Genomic DNA, 21,624 nt, shown 5'->3' with positions numbered 1-21,624 from the left:
GTAATATGCATGACAGAGATTACTGCTAAAACATCGTGCATGAGTTAATAAGAGTGAGAAGCTAACTGCATTGTATGTAACTGAGTTGGTAGGGGGCAGTGAAAAATAGACAGGAAATACAATGAGAAGCTAAGTCTTTTTACGTGACAGAGGGTTTCTCAAAACTCTGCAGGTGGGAACTAGTACTATAACATGTCCTTGATTCTCTCCACCCACCTGGCCTTAATTTACGTTAATATTTCTGTCTCAGCTTTTCTTCACTGTAACTACTCTTTGCTTCACTCAGTTTTATTTTCATTGTCTTTCCTGTCTATTTTTCATCGTCCCTTCCCACATCTGTTACATACAATGCACATAGCTTCTCACTCTTATTAACTCGTGCACAATGTTTTAGTAGCAATCTCTGCCTTGCATATTACTCTGTCTTCCACCTTTAAGCACTCAGGATTTCAAATCTCATCCAATGCGGTCCCCAACAATCAGTCTTTCCTTCTCAACCCGTGCGGTAAGTCTCTCCTGATCCTCAGATCTGGGTGACTACCCTAAAATCTCCACTTTTTCTAGACCTTCCCCTTCAACCCTTCTGCCTAAAGAAAGAGCCATTGACTCCAAAAGCTTGCCTATCACAACAGTCTTTTATGAGTGTGTTACGTCACAGCTTAGTGAGTAGATTTTTTACCCACATGCAGTTTGTCCTTCAGCCGCACAATGGCATCTACCAGCAGAACAGTGCAACATGTCACACAGCTCTCAATGTATGTGCGCTGTCTGAAGAATCCAGGATGAGTTTACCATACTTGGGCACCAAAGTCTCTGGAATTAAACCCAGTGGAGAATCTGTGGGATAATCTCGATCAGGCTGTTCGAACCATGGATGTTCAACCAATAAATCTAGTGCAACTGGCCAAGGCACTGGAGGCAGCATGGCTCCATATCCCTATTTGTTCCTTGCAGAACCTCACTCCACTCTTCCTGCACGTCTCACAGCAGTCCACTATGCTGGTAATTGCTCAGGGTTTTTACCAGATGGTCATATTTATGTGATTGGATAGTGTACCCTTTCTCCTAAGTTTGATAAATGATCTCCAGTTTCTTTCATTCTGTTGCTGTTGCGTTTGTGCACATTGATCACTATATTCCATTAAGAATCACCCAATATTATCCCGAAGCTCTGTTTTTCAGTAAGGTGACACATTTAACTTCAAGTTTGCACTCCATCTCTGTTGAGCAAACATTTATCATACTTTAGCAAGACCTACTTCATTAACTTCAATAATAATTTCATTAGTTATGATTCATAATTACATTTAATGCAGGAATTTAAGTCTACTAAAACACTATCAATGACCATCCACTACTTTAGTTAATCTCAAAATTCTTAACATTATGCACACAATGCATGTTCTCTTGAATGGTGGAAATGCTACAAGCTGTGTATGGCCTTCTGGATTAATCTGAGAAATTAAATAAGTAAATAAATAATGTTTGGGCAGTTACTGCTATGAGTGATTGACAGCCTTCTTTCAAGGCTGCAGTTAATTCTTTACTTTTCTGTAGCTGCTTCTTTGTTTCTATCTCAAGTAGGTGTTTTTCAATTTTTATCATAATTGTAGTAAAAGATATCTTAATAATATGACCATGGCTTCACTGCAACCTATTTCCTGTACCCATCATCATCACTTATTTAAGACCACCATTAAATTTTAGGTGGCTTACATTCTTTGGCGATATGTGTCCATGTTGCTCCTACATATTTTCTAATGCTGTCTACCCGCTTCCCATTAAATTGTTACCTTACATCCCGTATAAAAATTCATGAGACAAGAGAAGAAGGTAGTTAAACAGTGTGTTACCTTGATGAAACATGAATCAATTAGTCATTCCATGAAGGTCTGCTAAAAAATGAGTGATGGTACCGGCGGTTTTAAAGTTCTAATAGGTATAGGTTCTCAGGTAAATATTCTACATGCTGACTCCTCTTCTGGTTTTGTTTCTGAGATAAACTTGTATTTACGTGTAAGAAAATCAGCAGTGATTACCATTCGGAAACAAATGCTGTCATTTTTGTGACGTGATTTACAATTCTTGTCATACTTTGCTTCCAAGTCGACACTGCCAGTTATAATTCAATTGTTACAGAGAAAACACCAAGTATAAACACCAGAAAAGTGGATATTTTTACCTAGCTTAAACATAAAAATATTAAGAACAGTAAAATCAGACTCGTGCCGATCTGCTGCAGTTCGTTAATTACTACAAGTCACGTGACAGAACGTGACTTCCTGGTACATGAATGGGGTTACACAGTTTTTCATTTACCCACGCGTCACTGACAGTTTAGCCCTACTGAATAAATGTGGGCAAAGGATAAGGGTATGTGGGAGGGGAAAAAAGAAAGAGAGAGAGAGAGAGAGAGAGAGAGAGAGAGAGAGAGAGAATTGCCTTTTGGTATGTAAAATGAAGGCTGAATCTTAATACAGTCAGTACTGACTACATGGTGATTGAATAGCTTTCACACGTAGAATCTTGTGAATTGTTTTGTGTACTATAAGAGTGGGTATGTGAGAATGTCGCAAACTCAGCCCCTACTTTTACATTGCAGCGGAACTCTCATCTTAAATAGTATGTCATTTGGAGCAAATCTAACTACTGTGAATTACTGTTATTACCTACTCAACTAGCACAGAGGTACATTAAAATTTCCTGAAACAGTATGATTTGGTCCAATCACGTTTCTTAATGATGGATGACCTCACACAGGGACACTCATTAACAATTTGTTGAAAGATTTGTTGTGGTCTTCAGTCCTGAGACTGGTTTGATGTAGCTCTCCATGCTACTCTATCCTGTGCAAGCTGCTTCATCTCTCAGTACGTACTGCAGCCTACATCCTTCTGAATCTGCTTAGTGTATTCATCTCTTGGTCTCCCTCTATAATTTTTACCCTCCACGCTGCCCTCCAATACTAAATTGGTGATCCCTTGATGCCTCAGAACATGTCCTACCAACTGATACCTTTTTCTAGTCAAGTTGTGCCACAAACTGCTCTTCTCCCCAATTCTATTCAATACCTCCTTATTAGTTATATGATCTACTCATCTAATCTTCAGCATTCTTCTGTAGAACCACATTTCAAAAGCTTCTATTCTCTTCTTGTCCAAACTATTTATCGTCCATGTTTCACTTCCATACATGGCTACACTCCATACAAATACTTTCAGAAACGACTTCCTGACACTTAAATCTATACTCGATGCTATGGGAGGGAAATTCTACCTACAACCCTGTGTCCCTCAACCATCTCCACCCCATTACCATGTGAATCTCTTTTCGTCGTTGATCCCACTGATCTATACACCTTTCCCAGCATCCTGCCACCTCAAAACACACTACTTTTTCTTTCTACACCTGACAAACTACATCCTTACCCGTAACTACTTCATCTATCTCAACCTCTTTATGGGCTATCTAGAGGAGACTGTCCTAGCCATTGAAGATTCTAACTCCCTTGTCCATTACAGGTTCATTCATGAACTCTTCACAATCTGGACCGAGTGACAAGATAATGCAGTCTCTTTCCACCTCAGCTTCAACACATTTTCTTCCATCTGCCTTCACTGGTCCTCCTCTGTCCATTATGCCACATTTCTGGACATACCTCTACTTCTCCCACTAAAAATCAATGGTCCCTCCACTTTGATAGTAGCCATCTCATCCACATTAATATGTGTGTCTCATATGTGATGAACAGTCCTTTCCCATGCTGAAGGTCTTACTATGACCTTCAGAGGCAAGTATTAACCCCCCCACCCAAATCCTATCTCAGAAACAAATCTCATGTGCAAAAGCCATACGTGCCCCTAATCCTACTACTGCATGAATCAGCTGCAAAGGAGCACACCCCATCCCTTAAACTCAATATCATCTGGTCTGGAACAACATAACCACATAATTCACCAGAGTTTCAACTACTTATAACTGTACTTGTAAATGATGGACATCGTACCCACAAGTCCTCCCACGTCTCCCAAAGTGGTATTGCTGTGGCCACCCAGTCTATAAAGTATCATGATTCATCCTGAGTAGTACATAATTTGGAGCAAATCTGACTATTGTGTTTTCTGCAGCTGGAGAAACTTATGTACCAACATTATTTTGTGGTACCAGAAAAGGCCTGTTGTCATCAGCCACACACTGTCTGCAGCCTAGATGAAAATGAGCTCCTAAGGGAATAGGATAACTTCCCTTATAAAAGAACACAAATCACTTCCTTCATTGTCTCTCAACCATTACTACTTGGATCCCTTTTCATTGTTGTTGATCCCACCGACCTATACACCAACACACCCCACCTACTCCAGCATCTTTTCACATATGTCATAACTCCTCTAAAGACCCAGCTGCAAGACATGTCCTCTGCAGCCATCCAACACATCAGATTTCAGTCAGATCACAGGCATATCCTATCCCTATCAGTAGCAAAGTCACCTGTAGAAAGCATTCATATCATACTACAGCTCTGCTCTAACTTCTATCACAATCTCTTATGTGAGTGTGACAAGAAATCAGCAGCCCACTTGAGTGAATGGCTACTGCCAAATTGTGACCAAGAGCAGAATTGAGCACCAAGTGACAGAATATGCAGCTGAACACAATTTCCTTGGCTTCAGTGGCTGCTTCACTAACATGATTACTCCTCCAAATGTTGTCGTCTCCAAACTACTTAGTTGGGAATTGTCTTCACAGTACATTCTTCAGTCCCACAATCCACCTGGCCTCAGTCTCCACCAATCCCTTTCCAACATCCACCTCCAACTGTATTCATGCCCCCTTGTTCCTTCCCCACACTTCATCCCCGTCACTCAGTCTTCACTCAAACCCTTCTTTGTTGCACTGCTGACTGGAGCTCTGGGCCTATGGTCATTCGCTATTGTAAGAAAATGAAACACCTGCAGTCATCCTTTTGATGTCATTTATTGTGTGGCTACATTTCTATGATCATTCGCTATTGTAAGAAAATGAAACACCTGCAGTCATCCTTTTGATGTCATTTATTGTGTGGCTACATTTCGTCACTGCAGTGCACCATCTTCTGGCCTTAGTTGATGCTGAAGGGGTTAACACCATCCATATATACTATGCATCAATGGCCAACATAACCAGTGTACGTAGACTACCTGTAACTATGATGATGTCTTTTCAATCAACTGTTGACAGTTGATGGTTGAAGAGATGACATCACACTTGCAGGTACTCTGTGTATACCAGTTATGTTGGCCACTGATGCATCATGCATACATATGGTGTTAACCCCTTCAGCATCAACTAAGGCCTGAAGATGGTGCATTGAAGCACTGAAACTGTTAACCACTCAATAAATGGCAGTATAAGGATGGCTTTAGGTGTTGCATTTTCTTACAATACTTCTCTGTTGTCCCCCACTTCTCTATTCTATGTCCCTCTCACAGGCCTGTCCTTACATCATTGTGCACTGTACACAACTTCCAATGCTCAGCAGCACTATTCTGTACATTATCCATCTCTCCCTCCCATCTGTCAATCACTCTGCCCTACAGTCCTCCCTTGCCCTCTCCACTTCATTTCGTCCATCACTTGCTCCACCAGGTACAACCTCTCACTCTAGGTGAATTGTAGTGCTGGTGCAATGAAGTTGGCTGCGACACTGTGTATTTGGTAGAGCCGGGTCTCTCTCTCTCTCTGTCTCTCTCTCTCTCTGTCTCTCTCTTTCTGTTTGTGTGTGCATGCATTTTCAGAACTAGTTAGCTCTGGAGGAGGACATCATCCAAAAACTTTCTTTCAGTCTTGTTTATGTGCTTATTGAAAGGTCAGTGCCTCGACTACACAATGATTTTTTTTATCTTTATTGCTTGTATGCTTTTATTCCAACTAGTATGTTCCACAATACTTTTATGGAGACATTTAAAGACATCACCTTCGACATGGCTCCATATAATACAAGTTATTTTTGTTGTTATGTTGACAGCACCTTTGTCATATGAACATGGGACATGAAAAACTGGGAGAATTCTTAAAGCACCTGAATGGTATTCCTGACCATATCAAGTTTACTACGGAAGTAGAAGTAGGAGATGCATTGCTCCTTTTTGATGTACTCGTTTGCTGGAGAACCTATGAGCACCTCAGCCACAGTATCTACATGAAAACTACACACATGGATCAGTAGGAGGTGCATTGCTCCTTCTTGATGTACTCGTTTGCTGGAGAACCTATGAGCACCTCAACCACAGTATCTACATGAAAACTACACACATGGATCAGTACCTGGACACTCGCAGTCACGATCATCTGGCACAGAAATGTTGCATTCTGACCACTTTCATGCAACATGCTAAAGTTTTCTCATAATGCCTAAAATATGTCACTAGAACTAAGCCACCTTAGAAGATTCTTCTGGAAAAATGGATAGTCACTGTCAGGTATCACAGAGCATTTCTGGTGAGACGTACAGTGAAAACGCCACCAAAGAAGTGACCAAGAAACTTGCGTTATTGCTTTTCTGTAGCACATTGTTGGGAGTTGTTACCTTTCTATGGCACAGTGTTAGGAAAGATTAACCAACTCCTGAAGACACACATTATTCCATCAGTGTTAAAGTTCTCCCACCCAAAAAAATCCTTATGAAGAATGAGTTAGGGTTCAGAACACCTGGAATGTGCAAGATACCGTCTCAGTGTGGCTGCTACTACATTGGGCAAACAGTGCACACTGTGGAGCAACGCTGGACGGAACATGAGAGGTGCTTTTACGCTATCCTGAAAAATGAGACTGGCAGAACACACTTTAGAAAATTGACAGCAGATTATGTTCGATGAAAAATCTGTCATTATGATGAGCCATGGATTTTGGGGTATCTTTATGAAAAAAGCTTTAGAAATAAAAATATTTGGAAACACATCAATGAGGTAGGCAGTTCACAGGTCAGTACACACTGAGACCTGGCCATTGCATGGTTGAAGTAGGCATGACAGACGTGGGGCGAGAACGTTACCATGTTCGGCAGGCACAAGTGATGTCACAGCCAGCAGTGCGACTATTAATGATGAAGCCATGGTGACAAGGAAGTCATATACTCTTTGACAATGGACGGGAAGAGATTTATCGAAAGCTCATGGAATTTTAACCACCTGATGTGTCTGGAAATCTGAGAATATTGTGTTAGTTTACATTATTCAACAAGGGGCAGGAATCTGCTTTTGTTCCCTAAATGGTTTTTTGCACTTGTGAACCACTACTCCTTTTACCAGTTACCAGCTCTTGACAGTGCATTCCTTACATAGGACCCTGATCCCATTCCTCATCTCAAATGGCTTATCTGTTGACTTACGCCTTACGCTTTGCTGTGACAGGTGCAATGTATTTTTAATTGCTTCTGTTCACCAGTAGACAAATAATTCCGGCTCCTGCAGTGTAAATAACAATGGCTATCATTCCAGACCACACTTCAAGAGAGTCCTCTCTGAATAGAAATACAGTCACTGTCAGTAATTGTAATACTGTCTATTGGAAGACAGAATATAGCTCAAAAAGTCATGTCTGTTATGTAAACTTAAGACAGTGAACTTTGTTTGCAGTACTACATCTTCCAGTGTTCTGTCACTGCCCTGTTATAATACTAAGTAATGACTCTATGTGATGATTATGTTGCAGGTTGTAACATTTAAGGCTACATCGCCACAGAGGACTGAGCGCAAGGACAAAGTTACAATAGCTGAGCAGAATTTTGGCTCAGTAGCAGGTGGTGGCTCCAACACTTGGTGTGAACAAATCACAATCCCACCATTACCACCATCTAATCTTAACAACTGTAATATCATTGACCTGGAATATGATTTAAGAGTAAGTTGTCTTGTTTCTTATGTAAAATTTATTGTGCATGACATCTGAAAATAAAGTATGAGAATGTTTTACGAGGTTATTATGCAGTGTAAATTACAAATGCAGTTTGCCATTATAGACTGCCCCATTGTGAAATCTCACAGCCTTGTAACATGCAGTCCATTGTACATAACACTTCTGGTGTTCTAGAATTGAAATTTTTCTCAACTGGCTTGTTGTTCAGAAACTGTCTTTTCAGGTGCTTTATGAGTTTCAGCAGGAGAAGGAAATCACAAGGAATATATGATTAATATTGAGGACTAAGGAACACGGGAACATTCATAATCATTCATCAAACAAGAACAAAATGTGACAGGATGAACTTTTTTGGCACAGGAAGCATTTGTGTATGATGCTTGATCTGTTACAAGTGACACTATATTGAGACCCGTCAAATACTCCTCAGTAAAAATACTGGTTTATCGTTCCACCTTGTTAATGGATAATCAGTGTGTGATTGCATACTATTTTTTTTGGGTCATTCTCACATGTTTCAACTGTGGCCAGATTGAAGTACATCACTAAGCATTGGTGCTTTGTTACTGGATCGTATTTGTAAACCTCACTAGTAATTGTGTGTTATCTTCAATCAGACCAAAAATATTGAGACAGGCCCTCACGTTGCCTTTTTGCTCTTGAGAAAGATTTTTCAAAGTTCTCTCTGAGTGCACATCCCTGAACAGGTATGGATTTATTAAAATCTTATGAGTGATGGCAAAGATGCACCCATAGTCTAGGGGTAGCTTCTTTGACTAACAATCAAAATGTCCTCGGTCCCAGTTTCAAACCACACCACTGCTTGAATTTTGAATAAAAGTTATCAGTGACAGTGGCCAAAGACTTCTGGCATAAGAAGTTGCCCCCCATTCTGCCAGCAACCTGGTCAAAGAGGGTGGAAATGGACAGGGGGGTGGTAAACTGCCCCTAAAAGGCAGAAGAATCTGCAGTGATCAATGGCATGAGGATGCAGAGGGTATGGAAACCACTGCATTAAAGGCACATATTGTGTACTGCAGGATGAAAAAAAGTGCCTTGATGATCTCTCCACTGGCAAAAGATTTCAGGCTAGTCTACCATTCGGATCTCCAGGAGGGGACTGCCAAGGGGAAGACGACCATGAGAAAAAGATTGAATAACCAATAAAAATGAAACAGTCTACAAGTTGGGGCTAGGAATGTCAGAGGTTCAAATGTAGTAGGGGAATTGGAAAATCTGAAAAGGGAAATGCTAAGGTCAATCGAGGTATACTTGGACTCAATTATGTGAAATGGAAAGAAGATAGGGATTTCTGGTCAGATGAGTATTGCTAATATCAACAGCAACAGAAAATGGTGTAATGGGGGTAGGATTCATTGTTAATAGAAAGGTAGGGCAAAGACAGAGTTGCTGTGAACAGTTCAGTAGAAGGATTGTTCTCATCATATTTGATGACATCACATCATATTCAGTGGCATTCTGGCTCGGTCGCGCTTGCTTGCTTGTATGAATTGTGTGTGTCTCTCTTTTACTGATGAAGTCTTTGGACGAAAGCGTTTTGTAAGTGTCTTTTAACTGTGCCTGACTGCAACTTAATGTTTCTTCTTTATGGTAAGTAGCAATCTGTCTTTTCTTATATTGTTGTAATTCATAAATACTTTCATTAAATTCTTTGTTATGTAAGGATAAAAATGAAATTGTTTGTCAGGTGTTTGATATTATATTGAAGTGCAGGATAGTTTGAAATAAGAGTGATCAATTTATCATTTTTTTATATGTTGAGCATTAAATTAACTTTGCAGATAATGTATGATATCAACTGTGAAGCAACAGTCATTTGCAGGCCTACTGCATGAACATTGTTGGAGGTCTGTGTGCAGTGTCTGATTTTCTTTAATTTTCCTTTCTTTCTTTTTTCCTTTCCTTTTTTTTTAATTTGTGGTTTTAAATAAGAGTTATACATATTATTAACAATCGTTATGTATGCTTTGTATATTGAAAAGTGTGATGTCAGTGGTTACTTTATGTATTCATTAATCCTTCTTCTTTAAAAAATCTGTGCATTGTGTATTTTGTCACTCTTAGTTTATAACTTTTGCTCGTGAATGAGGTTTCAACTATTGCCATTATGAAGGCCACCTCATGATTGTTAGTTGAATGGATATGAAATGGGCTACCATTCTTGACAAAATATGCTGCACTTGACATAGCAGTCCATTAACTGTGAGGAACTGACTAGTCTTGACATCAGAAAAAAGCTGCATGCTCCTTTTTTCAGTACTTGATACTTGCAGCTCTAGCTGAAAAAATACATGACATACACCTAACCTAAATTTGAAAATTGACAGTCTATAAACTGTCTCACTACATGCCATTTAAATATGCATTCAAATAATCCATGGAACGTGCAACTAGTGCTTTTTTTATCTCTGCAGGTATACATACAGTGATGGTTGTATACTTCACTTTTCCGAAGGAACCAATTTACTGGGTTTTAGTTAAGATTACTTTTTCTTAATTTTACAGGTTGAATGCAAAGTGGCGGGTTTCTATCATAGAAACTTGACAGTAAAGACACCTATCATACTTGGAAGCATCCCACTGGCATCCTACCAGTCACCTGTTCCATTACAGAAACCAGATAGTGAGAACAATGGAGCAATCATTCCAGATGGCCCACCCACTGACCCGAGTGGTGACCACCATCCACAGTATGGACCTGCAGGTCACCAATCCCCAGGAGGGTTTGCACAACCACAGTGGGGCCCTGCACCTCCAGGTGAGTATTTGTTAGTGGTTTGATGCTATGTGGATCATAATTGTGATCTCTCTCATGATGAGGAATGTGTCATTTAACATTATGATACACTTTGCCAGCGAATATTATGGCGATTTGCTTCACATGATTATCTCAAGCCTCTCCTTTTTTTAGGTTCAACTATGAGGAATTTTAAAGTGAATATGATTCCAATTTGTGTTTGAAGTTAATTGTATTATTTCTAGATTCTTTTTATCTCCTAGTAAGTGGGGAAAAATTTTTATGGCTGAATACCTCACTACTCCATGGCACACTAAAGCTGAGTCATGGACATTGATTGATGTTACATGCTATGAAGTTAATTGCTATGATTAATAATCAACTTTTTCTTTTGTTTGTTTGAGTGTGTGTGATGAAGGTTCCAAGTGCATAGATGTGGAGAGCAAACTTGGATTGGTGCACACGTTATGAAAATCTTAACTCTGTTACATGAAGAAATTCATGTTACCACCATATGCCGTTTTTAGTAAATAATGCTTTAATGAAGATTAGTTTTGATAAAAGTTCCATTATCAAGTCTACAAAAAAATACATTATAATAGATATCTTGGAAGGATAAGTCCAACATTTTCCCTGCAACAGGCAAATCTTAGACCTTTTAATGTATGCCATACAACTGTGACATGCCTTTGTCATTACATGTGATTTGATGTGGAGAATATGTGACAATGGTACAGATGATTCTGATGTAAACTTTCTTTACCGAAACAACTATTACCTCAATACATCATCTTCTGTGTTAATCTAGCCTACTGATAAGGAGAGGTCGTCATGGGTGGGATCAAGTTTTTTAACCATCCGTATGGTAATGTACATTAGAGTGCCTGGTATCTCACCCTGTAGCCACTCACCATGGTAGGCCCTCGCTTGGGAATAATCAACAACAACAAAATTTGTAATTTTGAGTTACGTGCTAGAGCCTTAAAATTGATAGGTGTTCATAAAGTGGTGCTATTGTGTAGGAGTTAGTGTGTTAGCCTGCCATGCAGGAGATTACAGGTTTGAACTTTGTCAGATACTTCAATTTTTTAATTTATAAATAGTTATCAAAATTACTTTGATAATAAGTTGTATTTAGTGAACTGGTTTAAAAGTAATGTTAAAAAATTGTATCCCTTTGTCACATCATCTTAATCACTTTTTGTATTATTTTTGATTTAATTTTTTTCTGCCCAGTCATCTTATATTTTCATCCATATTTTTGCAGTCATTATTTCAGCTCTTCATTTTGCACATTTATTTGTAATCCACTCTTTCGTTTAAAAGTTCGTCTTGTGTTACTTTGTCCAAAGTGCAACAGGAATTTGTGATTTAGTTTTCATATGACAATTACCACCCAAAAGGATGCACAAGTTGTACATAATGAAAAATACTTATTTGATGACACCAATGCACAGCCAATATAAATAAATTATTTTGTCTTTTGTTTTTTAACCAATAAATCAGCATTTTTAAATCTATAAATGTTGTGGTAGATAAATAAAAATAATTAAAATCAAATGCACAAAGATTCAAAATGAAAACAGAACGATAAGGAGAAAAAAAAAGTGCAAATGAAAAAGGTAATACAGCGATTAAAATGACTTGTAAAGAATTAGAAATGTAATGCCACTATGTATCAGCAAATTACTCGCAAACCAGGGCACACCAGGGTGAATGGCTGCAGAATTGACACCTTGGATCCTAACCTGTATGGTTGCTTCACATAATAATGGATGTAGAAAAGTAAATTTTGACACTCATGTGTGAAATGACTTGATGTTTTATTGAAATCAAAGAACTGCACAAAATGATCAACAGATTGCAGCTCATATGATACAAAAGCAATAATTAGAATAACAATTTTTTAGCAAAAATGATGTTCCTGATAACAAGTGCTCAACATGTTGGCCGTCATTCATCAACAATCCCTATAGTTGAGCGACAGTGTTGTGAACAACACTCTATAGCATATCAGTAGAAATGGTGAGAGATTGCATCGGATGTTGTCGTTTAGCATCTCTAATGAGGTCTGACAACTTCCAGCTCCAGGTAACCCCACAACTGATAATCGCCTAGATTGAGGGCTGGGATGTGGGAGGCCAGGCATGATGGAAATTGTGGCTCACCACACAATCCTCACCAAATGATGAGTGCAAGGTATCTTTCACACTTGTATAAAAGTCGTACCTTCCAACAAGTGTTTATCAGCCAGGCTTTGGATGATGTGATTTTGTACCTGTGTGCTAACAGTCTGAAAAGTAGCACCCCACATTTCCTTTAAGAAAATGAATTCTATCATTATTGATGTGGTAAATTTACACCACACAATGACTTTCTCGTCATTCAGTGAGGTGTTCCACAACAGTTCTAAGATTTTCAGTAGCCCAAATTCTTTAGTTGTGGGTGATGACGGATCCTGGGATTGTGGAATGGGCTTTGTCTACAACATGTTAGACAACCTTTTTTTGTAGTACCCACATTGCAAATGCTGTCTGTGTTACAAGATCAGTGGCTAACAATTCATAATGACACTGGATTTTGTACAGATAGCATTGGAGGGTACGCCCTAATATGTTGAGTGGTGGTGCAATAGAAAACTATATGAGAATAGATCACTGCTTGCCAAATATAAGAGGCAGTGAGTCGTGATCAAGTGCATAGAAAAGGACTATAACATCTGAGCTGCAGCACAGACTTCAATGAAGATTAGTTAGAATTTGGTAGGACATGTGGATAAGGTTGATGGACCAAGGAAGTTGTTTTCTAGATTGAAATAGTTAAGAGAAGTCCTAGATGGCGATCTAAGCATAGGGTTGGCTGATGACGTTAGAAAACATACAGGGACAATATGGCTGTGTACAGCTTACGACTCTAATGCTTGGAAAAGTGTAGAGGAGGCTTTTGTCCAGTATTAGCTGTCAAATGTTTTTCTGCTGCAGGTTGCGATTGTGATCTATTCAGTAAGTCTTTTACATTTCGGGAATGTTATATTAGCTGTGAAACTGACTAAATTGAAACTGTTTGCTCTCCAGGTCCTGCAGTGTCACCTGGAGGACAACCTCAGAATCCACAGTGGGGCCCTGGCCCAAATGTCAGCCCATCTGCACCACCCCCTACTGGAGGTGCTGGTGCTTGGGTTCCTCCAACTGGTCCCCCTCAACCAGGACCACCTGCTGCCCCTGGTGGAGCTCTGTACCCTACACTGCGTGAGTAGCTTCCAGTATTATATCCACAGTGTTGTGGCATCTGCTAGAATATAGAAAAGTTGTAAATCTAATAACAGTATGCATTGGGATAGATTGCTACTCACCGGAGGGAGGAGGTATTGAACACCAGAAAATCACTTGTAATAGTAGTGTTAGATTTTTAGTTATCAGACAAAGTCTTTCATCAGACATAGGGGACCCCCCCCCCCCCCCCCCAACACACAGACACCTCTGTGTGTAGCACTCTCTCATAATTAACACTGTTATTTCATCTGGGGTCTTCCATTATTTGTTTCAAATGAAAGTTAGAACAATGGGCTGCATTCTTAACTGCTGCCTATTTATTAAAATAAAATGTTGACATTCATGTTTGATTTTTAATGTCAATAAATATGGACACATGCACTTCTTTAAAAGTTCTTTTTAACTGGAAAAGTAAAATGCTGTTCGGCTTGTTGTGACATGACCACTACAAAATATAAATTTTTTGGTTATATAAATGTTAGTGAACTCTCTGATGCTGCCCATCAGCAGCATCCAGCTTTTTTATCCAGCTCCAGAGTCATTTTTTTCCTTACATTTTTCCTAGTCCTCAGTTTGGAGCAATTTTTCTCTAACACTTACTTGCCTAAAATGTATTATCCATGTCTTTCCTTTGATAAAGAAACTGTATTTTTGAAAGCTGGTGATTTCATAGTTTATTTTTTTTAATATTTTTGCCCTAGTTGCTGTGAGTGATAATTATACATTTGTCTTCTTTATCCATTGTCCACAATATGATTTTGCTTGAAAATTAAGCTATTGTCTTTTCATTATTTTCTTCAACGCTCTTTTAATTTCTTTAGCAACTATATTAATATTCTAACTTTTTTGTTTCATGTACTTTTAAGGGCTACAATTTCAGTGAACTCTCGTATTTCTGTTCAGATACACCCATTTATTATGGTTGCCATGAGTTAATGACCGTGATGTATATCAGTGTGAATTGTGCAACCCATCTTCATTAAATTTCTCATTAGCTTTGTGGTTACTACTGAGGCAACTGCTTGTTAGTGAGCAGTAAAGCTGTAAATTATGTATCTATTTCTCAGCAGAGACATAATTCAAAAACCTTAGCGCAAATCATTGTGTCTTAAGTGCAGTTAACTGCCTGGACTCCAGTTTTACTCTCCTTAGCATCAAAAGCTTCCACTGCAAACTGCTTAGCTAGAATGACAACTTCATAGAAACTGAGAGTATCTGATTTTTCAGTACTTCATTCATTTGTTTTTGTAATATGTCATCTGAGAAAAGTTTCTTGTATGAGGGAAAGTTGGAATGCACAGTAATTTTACTATCAAAAATTTTAATACATAACAAAACAAATAAAATCACAAATCAACTTACATCTTTTGCTACATTGTTTACATAGTCACCAACGTTCTCAACACATTTTTGCCATTGTGGCCACAGTTTCAACATGCCCTGTTTGTAGAAGTCCATGTAATTGGAATATATCCATCTTCAGCCTGCTTATCTCACTTCTGCATCTATCACAAAGCTTTGGAGGGCCAAAAATTTCTTCATGGGACCAAACAGATGAAAGTCTGATGATGCAAGATCCAGACTGTGTGGTGAATCCTATATTACCTCCCACCAAAGTTTGGTGATTTCCTCACGAACAGAAGCAGCATGGGGTTGAGCATTGTCATGAAGAAGTTTCACACCGTCAGCAATAATATTCTGGCATTCATCACGAAAGGCACAACACAACCAAAGTTTTAATATAGGCTGCAGCATTCACAATGGTTCCACATTCAGCCAAGTTCACCAGTAACACACCCTGCAGATCTCACAATACTATCCCAAGCACTTTCCTAGCAAGTTGAGTAATTCAGAATTTTTTTCGCAATGTGGAACCAGCACAATTCCATTCCACACAGACCTGTTTGGTTTTGGGCACACAACTCATTGCTAGTAACGATTCCTTTCAGAAACATGATGTAACACATTAAGTGAATTGTCAGTCAGACTCTTAGGCAACCAGCGAGCACATGCTTTACGAAATTTCAGTGTGCCATGAACAATATCCTACACCGCACCATGAATTACAAAGATAAGAGTTACAATTGCCCACGTCAGTTATTCAAAAGTGCTGCCTCAGTGGCTCTGACATTCTGTGAGGTTGCAGTTGTTAACCGGCCACCCAGAATGTGGCGAATCAGTATATTTCACACGGTCCTCTTGGAAGAATGCACACCATCTGGAGACATTGTTACAATCCATACAGTCAGCACTCCACATGCCACACATGTCCTTGTGAATTTCACTTAGTTTATGCCCTTCGGCCCACAAATACTGAACTACACATCGCTGTTCTTCACAAGTTGATGGCCGTAACATGAATACTATTTTTGTTTCGTAGGTCAGGGTTCTTTTGCTAGTAGAACTGCACACAAAAACAAAATACCTTCTGTAGCACAAACTTCAAACTATATTGTCATCAAATTTCAGCATTCCAACTGCAATTCCAGGGAAGAAAAAAATTGTAGTGGATTGCTTTCTGATCTTCCCTCACACTTCCTGAAGATCACTGGAGTAGCAATTGAAATCTGTTTTCTACAATGTTCATTAAGTCATGCATATGAAGATTGAAAAAGTTCCATGGTATAAATAACATTTGTAAGTGGTGAATTGCTGTCTTGTCAAAAATACACTAAGAGAACCTCGACTGTAGTAAAGTTGTAAGGTATGTAGTTTACTACAGCAACCAGTGCAAATATGGTTTTAAAAAGTTTATTGGTTCAAACTGTTATTGGTTTCAGGTTTACTGCAAATCCATCCACAGATGGATCGTACAGATTTTTTTTGCTTTCCTTCTGGGGTCTCATTTTGCAGCCATTACTAGTTTTGTGTGGTAGTGTAGATTCCTGAGTGACAGATTCTTCATATATTTGTGTTCTACATTCTAAAGTTGACAGATTGTGGCATGTATGCTATGTGTAGCAGGAATGATAATTTGTAATTAGGCAGTTTTGGACTATTCCTCTCTTCCTTAAGAATTTTCTAAAAATGATTATTGGTATACTAGCAGCTTCCCATGTTTATCACAAAGCTAACAAGTTTTTCTTTTCTATACAGCACAACCCATGTTTGCTGAGGGGACTTTTGGTGGTGCAAAAAATATTAGAGATGCATCTGACAACCAGTACACGCAAGGATCTCAGGAGTTCACTCCACGTTATCCAGTGTACAACTTTCAGCCACCTCAGCAATGATTTTAAAGAGGAAGAACAATTTTTTTTACAATAATTTGTATTGCTCTGAATGTGATACACTAACATAGCTAACATCTTTCGTCTAACATGCAATACCATACTCTTGTAAATGGCACAAATGTTTTCATTTTTTATCGTCTGGTTGTTGGGAAAAGCTTTTTATAATCTGACATAACTTTGTAAACATCAGTGAAAACTCTTATACCAGGAATCTCAGATTTTTATTTGCTTTGAATACTAACTTTACAGATTTACTGCTTTTTATTTCTTTTACATGTGTATAGAATAAATTTTTAATTATTAACAGCTTTGTAGAAGCTGAAAGTGTGCATACTGGTTTTTATGCAAGCATAGTCAAGACTGTTCACATATTTGTATACAAATTACTTTTAAGATGTTCTTTCAAACTAGTAAATTGTTTTATAATGTTGCAAAGACCAAATATGAAAGAATATGATGATACACAAATGTGAAACTGTTAAAGTAAGGTACCATATAACTTCATGAGTATTTCATCAAACAAAGTAATTAAGTACTTATTAAACTGAGGAACTTTACCCTTAAGCCTTACCTCAGGTTATCGTGTAACCCTACTTGTTTTTTGCTGCTCTTCTGTCATTTCCTTTTCCGGTGTACTATGTAAAATGTTCCATTTCACACTTACGGCAGCATCAAAAAACTTTTCATTTACTTATGTAGATCTGCTGTTACAACTGTTTGTCTGTTCTAGTACACATATTAGATGTCAAATTGATGCATCATACTCACAGGCAAAATTTAATTGAAATTAATCTGCTTCTCTTAGATCCATGTTACAAGTAATAATGAAAACGGGGCAGAGAGAATATGGTATGTGTTGCATCTTATCCCTTTTGACACCAATGAATAGTTTCGTGATGCCTGTGTGTACGTTGTTTGCAGTTTATAGTTTCTTATAGAGAAATAGTCATGTTAGAAGTGGTTAGTTTATCTTATGTTATTGCTACTTAATTTTATCTTTTAAATATGTAGTGAGAGAAATTTTGAGAAGTGTGTGTCCATGAATACCACACTTACAGCAACTACAATGTTTTTTTCATGTGTGGCTTACAGAGTACTAATTGAACCTGATATTTCACAAGCTTTCGTTAATATTATTAGTTATTTATTATTTGGGAGAAAAACCTTGTAACTTAAGCCACAAACTAAAATTATTCTATGCTAATGTTCCTTCCTGTAACTAATACTTCAACCTCCCTTAATATTCCTTTTCCATTGTTTTAAATGTGGAGATCAGCCTTCCTCAATTATTTTTGTCAAGCCAGCATCACAATAAATCTCTCTCTGCTTCTTTCTCCTCTTTCATGGCATTCCATTTTCATTTTATCTTTTTCATGGTTTCATACTTTCTGCTCACCAACTGTTTGAGCCAATAAAAAACTTTAATATTGTTGGTGATACCATATTTCAAACACATTTTTTATGCTCACTAACCATGCTAGTTTTTCCATGAAAGTAGGACAAACAAGAGAGGAGTAAGTTTTTTCTGGCAGCTATACTGTTACGCCAATATTCTGAGTCTGATAATCACTACTTTACTGTGAAAGCTCTCTACAGTGTAGTTCTTTCTGCTTTCTTGCATACTACTAGCTATCTGTTGGCAGATATTTTTAACTGAGCAGGTGAATGTTTGAGGAGGGCCTCTATACAGCCTTCCTTCCAGTCTGTGTTAAGTGAACCTCATGAATCTTCCAGTTATTTGATCATGATGCTGATAAAGATGAAATAGTCCTTGAACATACATATCCTTATGTATAATACTTTGTATACATGTGTGCACCTAAACTTTTGTTTCTATATACTAAATGAGAGATCTGACCCTTATTCTGATTTAACTCATTCATTTGTGAGTGCAAATATGTTTATAAGCACAAACTTTGTATAGAGCATTCCACAAACATCAATGAAAAGTAAGTTCCAGAATCCCCACTATGCAGCAAAACCAAAGCAAATAAGTTCTCAGTGTGAACAAAATTCCAGACATGCACAGTTTCTTGTTTTGTAATGTGTTTATTGCTTGTTATTTAGAAATGTAGTAAGGATTTTGCTAAGCAAATATACCTAAATTATCAAACATATTTTGAGAAAATTTTACAAGATATGACAGCTTATAACATGTCCATAATTTGGCATGTTTTATTATGAAAATAACTGAATGTTCCTACATTTATCAAGAAAATTAAGAAATATCTTGCAGGATTCATTAGATCTGAAATGGCTTGCATAATTTAATTTTTGTTATATGTAGAGCATTTAAAATATTATAAATGACTGAAAATGAAATAACTGACTGATGAAAATACTCTGATTTCTCACTGTGATCTTATATTAGTTGCTTCTTTTATTCAGAAATAATTTGTGATGAATCTGAAACTGGAAGAAAAAATAGTTATTTTTGACTGAAAGATCATAGTCTATATTCTTATGTTATAGATTTTGCTCATTACTTGTCCATTTGTTTTTTAATAAATTCAATGTATTTCACCATACTGGTAAAAAATGTTAATAATTATTCAAATTTTAACTTCATGGTCCATTATTGTTATACCTTTTAATAGTGATAAATACAAAAGCTTGTGTTTTAACTCTGCTCAGAGAATTATGTTTTTAGTGACAAAATGATATATAACAAATATTATGAGATGGAATTTCTGCCCAGTAAGACACACTAAAATTTTTAGTACTGCATATACATACACACAAAAATACAAAAATTATCCTATCTCTTGGAACTATTGGTTTCTTATTCAGGTAGGGAAGAGGTATGGAGAGACAGGAGTTGAATGTTAGAAAGGAATGTTAGGTTCTCAGACTCCAGGATGAGTGTGACCTGCCAGTTGTGAGGACAAGGGAGACAAAGATGAGTGTACTGGCTGTACTAAAATTTTTCATCTCTTTAAAATAGGAACTGGCCAGCAATTCTGCCTCATAATTTTAAAGCTTTCACAAGTGAACTCTCCTTTTGGTACATGTAATGTATGTTGGTAATTTTATATATTTTATGACCTGTTATGATGGATCCACGATCCACTTGTCTCATGTGTAGCAAGCAAGCTGTACTGGCACTAACAAATTTTTCTGCTTCATACATATCTGTTTCTATAACTTAGCAATAATTTTGTGCATTAATAAGATCTATGGATTTAATATTTACTCAGCTTTTAAATGCATACTAACAAAGCATTTACCATGTTTTTCAACAGTTAACCGAGACTTGAGCACAGATATTTTTTTAGATTTTTGTGACTGTTCTGTATACCTTGACATTTTTAGAGTTAGTCATTATCTTGTCACTGGTGACATGTTATCTGCTTTAGCTTGGTACTAGTTAGTAGCTTGTGTTACTGTATAATGGTTGAATTTTTGTGTGGAGTGTTGTTCCCACACATAATTGTTTTACATTGCTTTTCACTTTTGTTTGCATCACTTATATTTTGATATGTAATATGACTGTTCAACTGGTCAGAAATATATGTATACTTCTGTTATTTGTCATTATCTAATTTTTATTGATGCAGGACTCTGCTCTGGAATTACCAAAGCAGGATACCTAATAACACGGGTTGTAAATGGGCAAGGACACAACTTTGGTGCTATTAGTTCCTGTTTTGTATGTTAGCCGTGTAACATGAAGAACCTGTGGTAATAAGCACAAATTTTGCAAGAATGTGGAAATTAAGGCTGTAGTTATTATTGATCCAAGGATACACTTTTATGCCACAGCAAATCCGTGCACACTATTCACACTTTAGAAGTCTACGGGTTTGGATACTAAGCTTTTATGAGAATAACAAGACGCTGGTGAACATTTTGCAGCTATATGTTAAATGTGACCTTAAAGAAATAAAATGCAAATTTCCAAAGCATCTTATGAGTATAGCCTTCTTAAATTAATTTTTTTTCCATTTCTTTGATACAACAGTGTAAACCTCAATCAGGGTGTGTATATCATTCACAAACAAAAAGTATTTTACTTGAAGTAATTTAAACAGTGTTGCTTCACTGAATTTAATTGGTGTTGCGAAGAAGTGTAATATTAATTTGAATTACTTTGTGCTTTGCTGACAAGAGAAGGTTGATAGCAATACAATATAGGTACATATAATAAAGCTAACTATAAGGCACTAGTGGCTCAAAGGTTGGATCAGTGAAAGAAATTTGAGAGGAGAGGATAGATGTATAAAGATGCCAAGGAGGATAAATAAATCATTTAAAATTCTTGATAAAATTATACTGAGTATGCTTCCATAATGAAGTTTTCACTCAGTATCGGGGTGTGCGCTGATATGAAACTTCCTGGCAGATTAAAACTGTGCTGGACCGAGACTCGAACTCGGGACCTTTGCCGTTCATGGGCAAGTGCTCTAGACTGGGCTACCCAAGCACAACTCACGACCTGTCCTCACAGATTACTGGCGAAATTAAGGCT

General features: G+C 37.6%; 1 protein-coding gene across 1 annotated transcript in view; it reads left to right on the top strand.

Annotated features, from left to right (window-relative positions):
- The window catches only part of LOC126281876 (arrestin domain-containing protein 17), a 52,848-nt gene extending 32,165 nt beyond the window's left edge, over positions 1 to 20,683 (top strand). Inside the window, exons 5-8 of the mRNA XM_049981159.1 lie at positions 7,690 to 7,878; positions 10,420 to 10,672; positions 13,726 to 13,899; positions 17,020 to 20,683. Coding sequence (XP_049837116.1) covers positions 7,690 to 7,878; positions 10,420 to 10,672; positions 13,726 to 13,899; positions 17,020 to 17,156 — 753 coding nt within the window. The 3' untranslated portion in view covers positions 17,157 to 20,683. The remainder of the gene's footprint in view (positions 1 to 7,689; positions 7,879 to 10,419; positions 10,673 to 13,725; positions 13,900 to 17,019) is intronic.
- Positions 20,684 to 21,624: the final 941 nt, after the last annotated feature.

The sequence above is a fragment of the Schistocerca gregaria genome, chromosome 7 (assembly GCF_023897955.1).
Source record: "Schistocerca gregaria isolate iqSchGreg1 chromosome 7, iqSchGreg1.2, whole genome shotgun sequence".
NCBI lineage: Eukaryota > Metazoa > Arthropoda > Insecta > Orthoptera > Acrididae > Schistocerca > Schistocerca gregaria.
The sequence above is the reverse complement of the archived record's forward strand: the minus strand, read 5'-3'. Positions and strand labels throughout refer to the sequence as shown.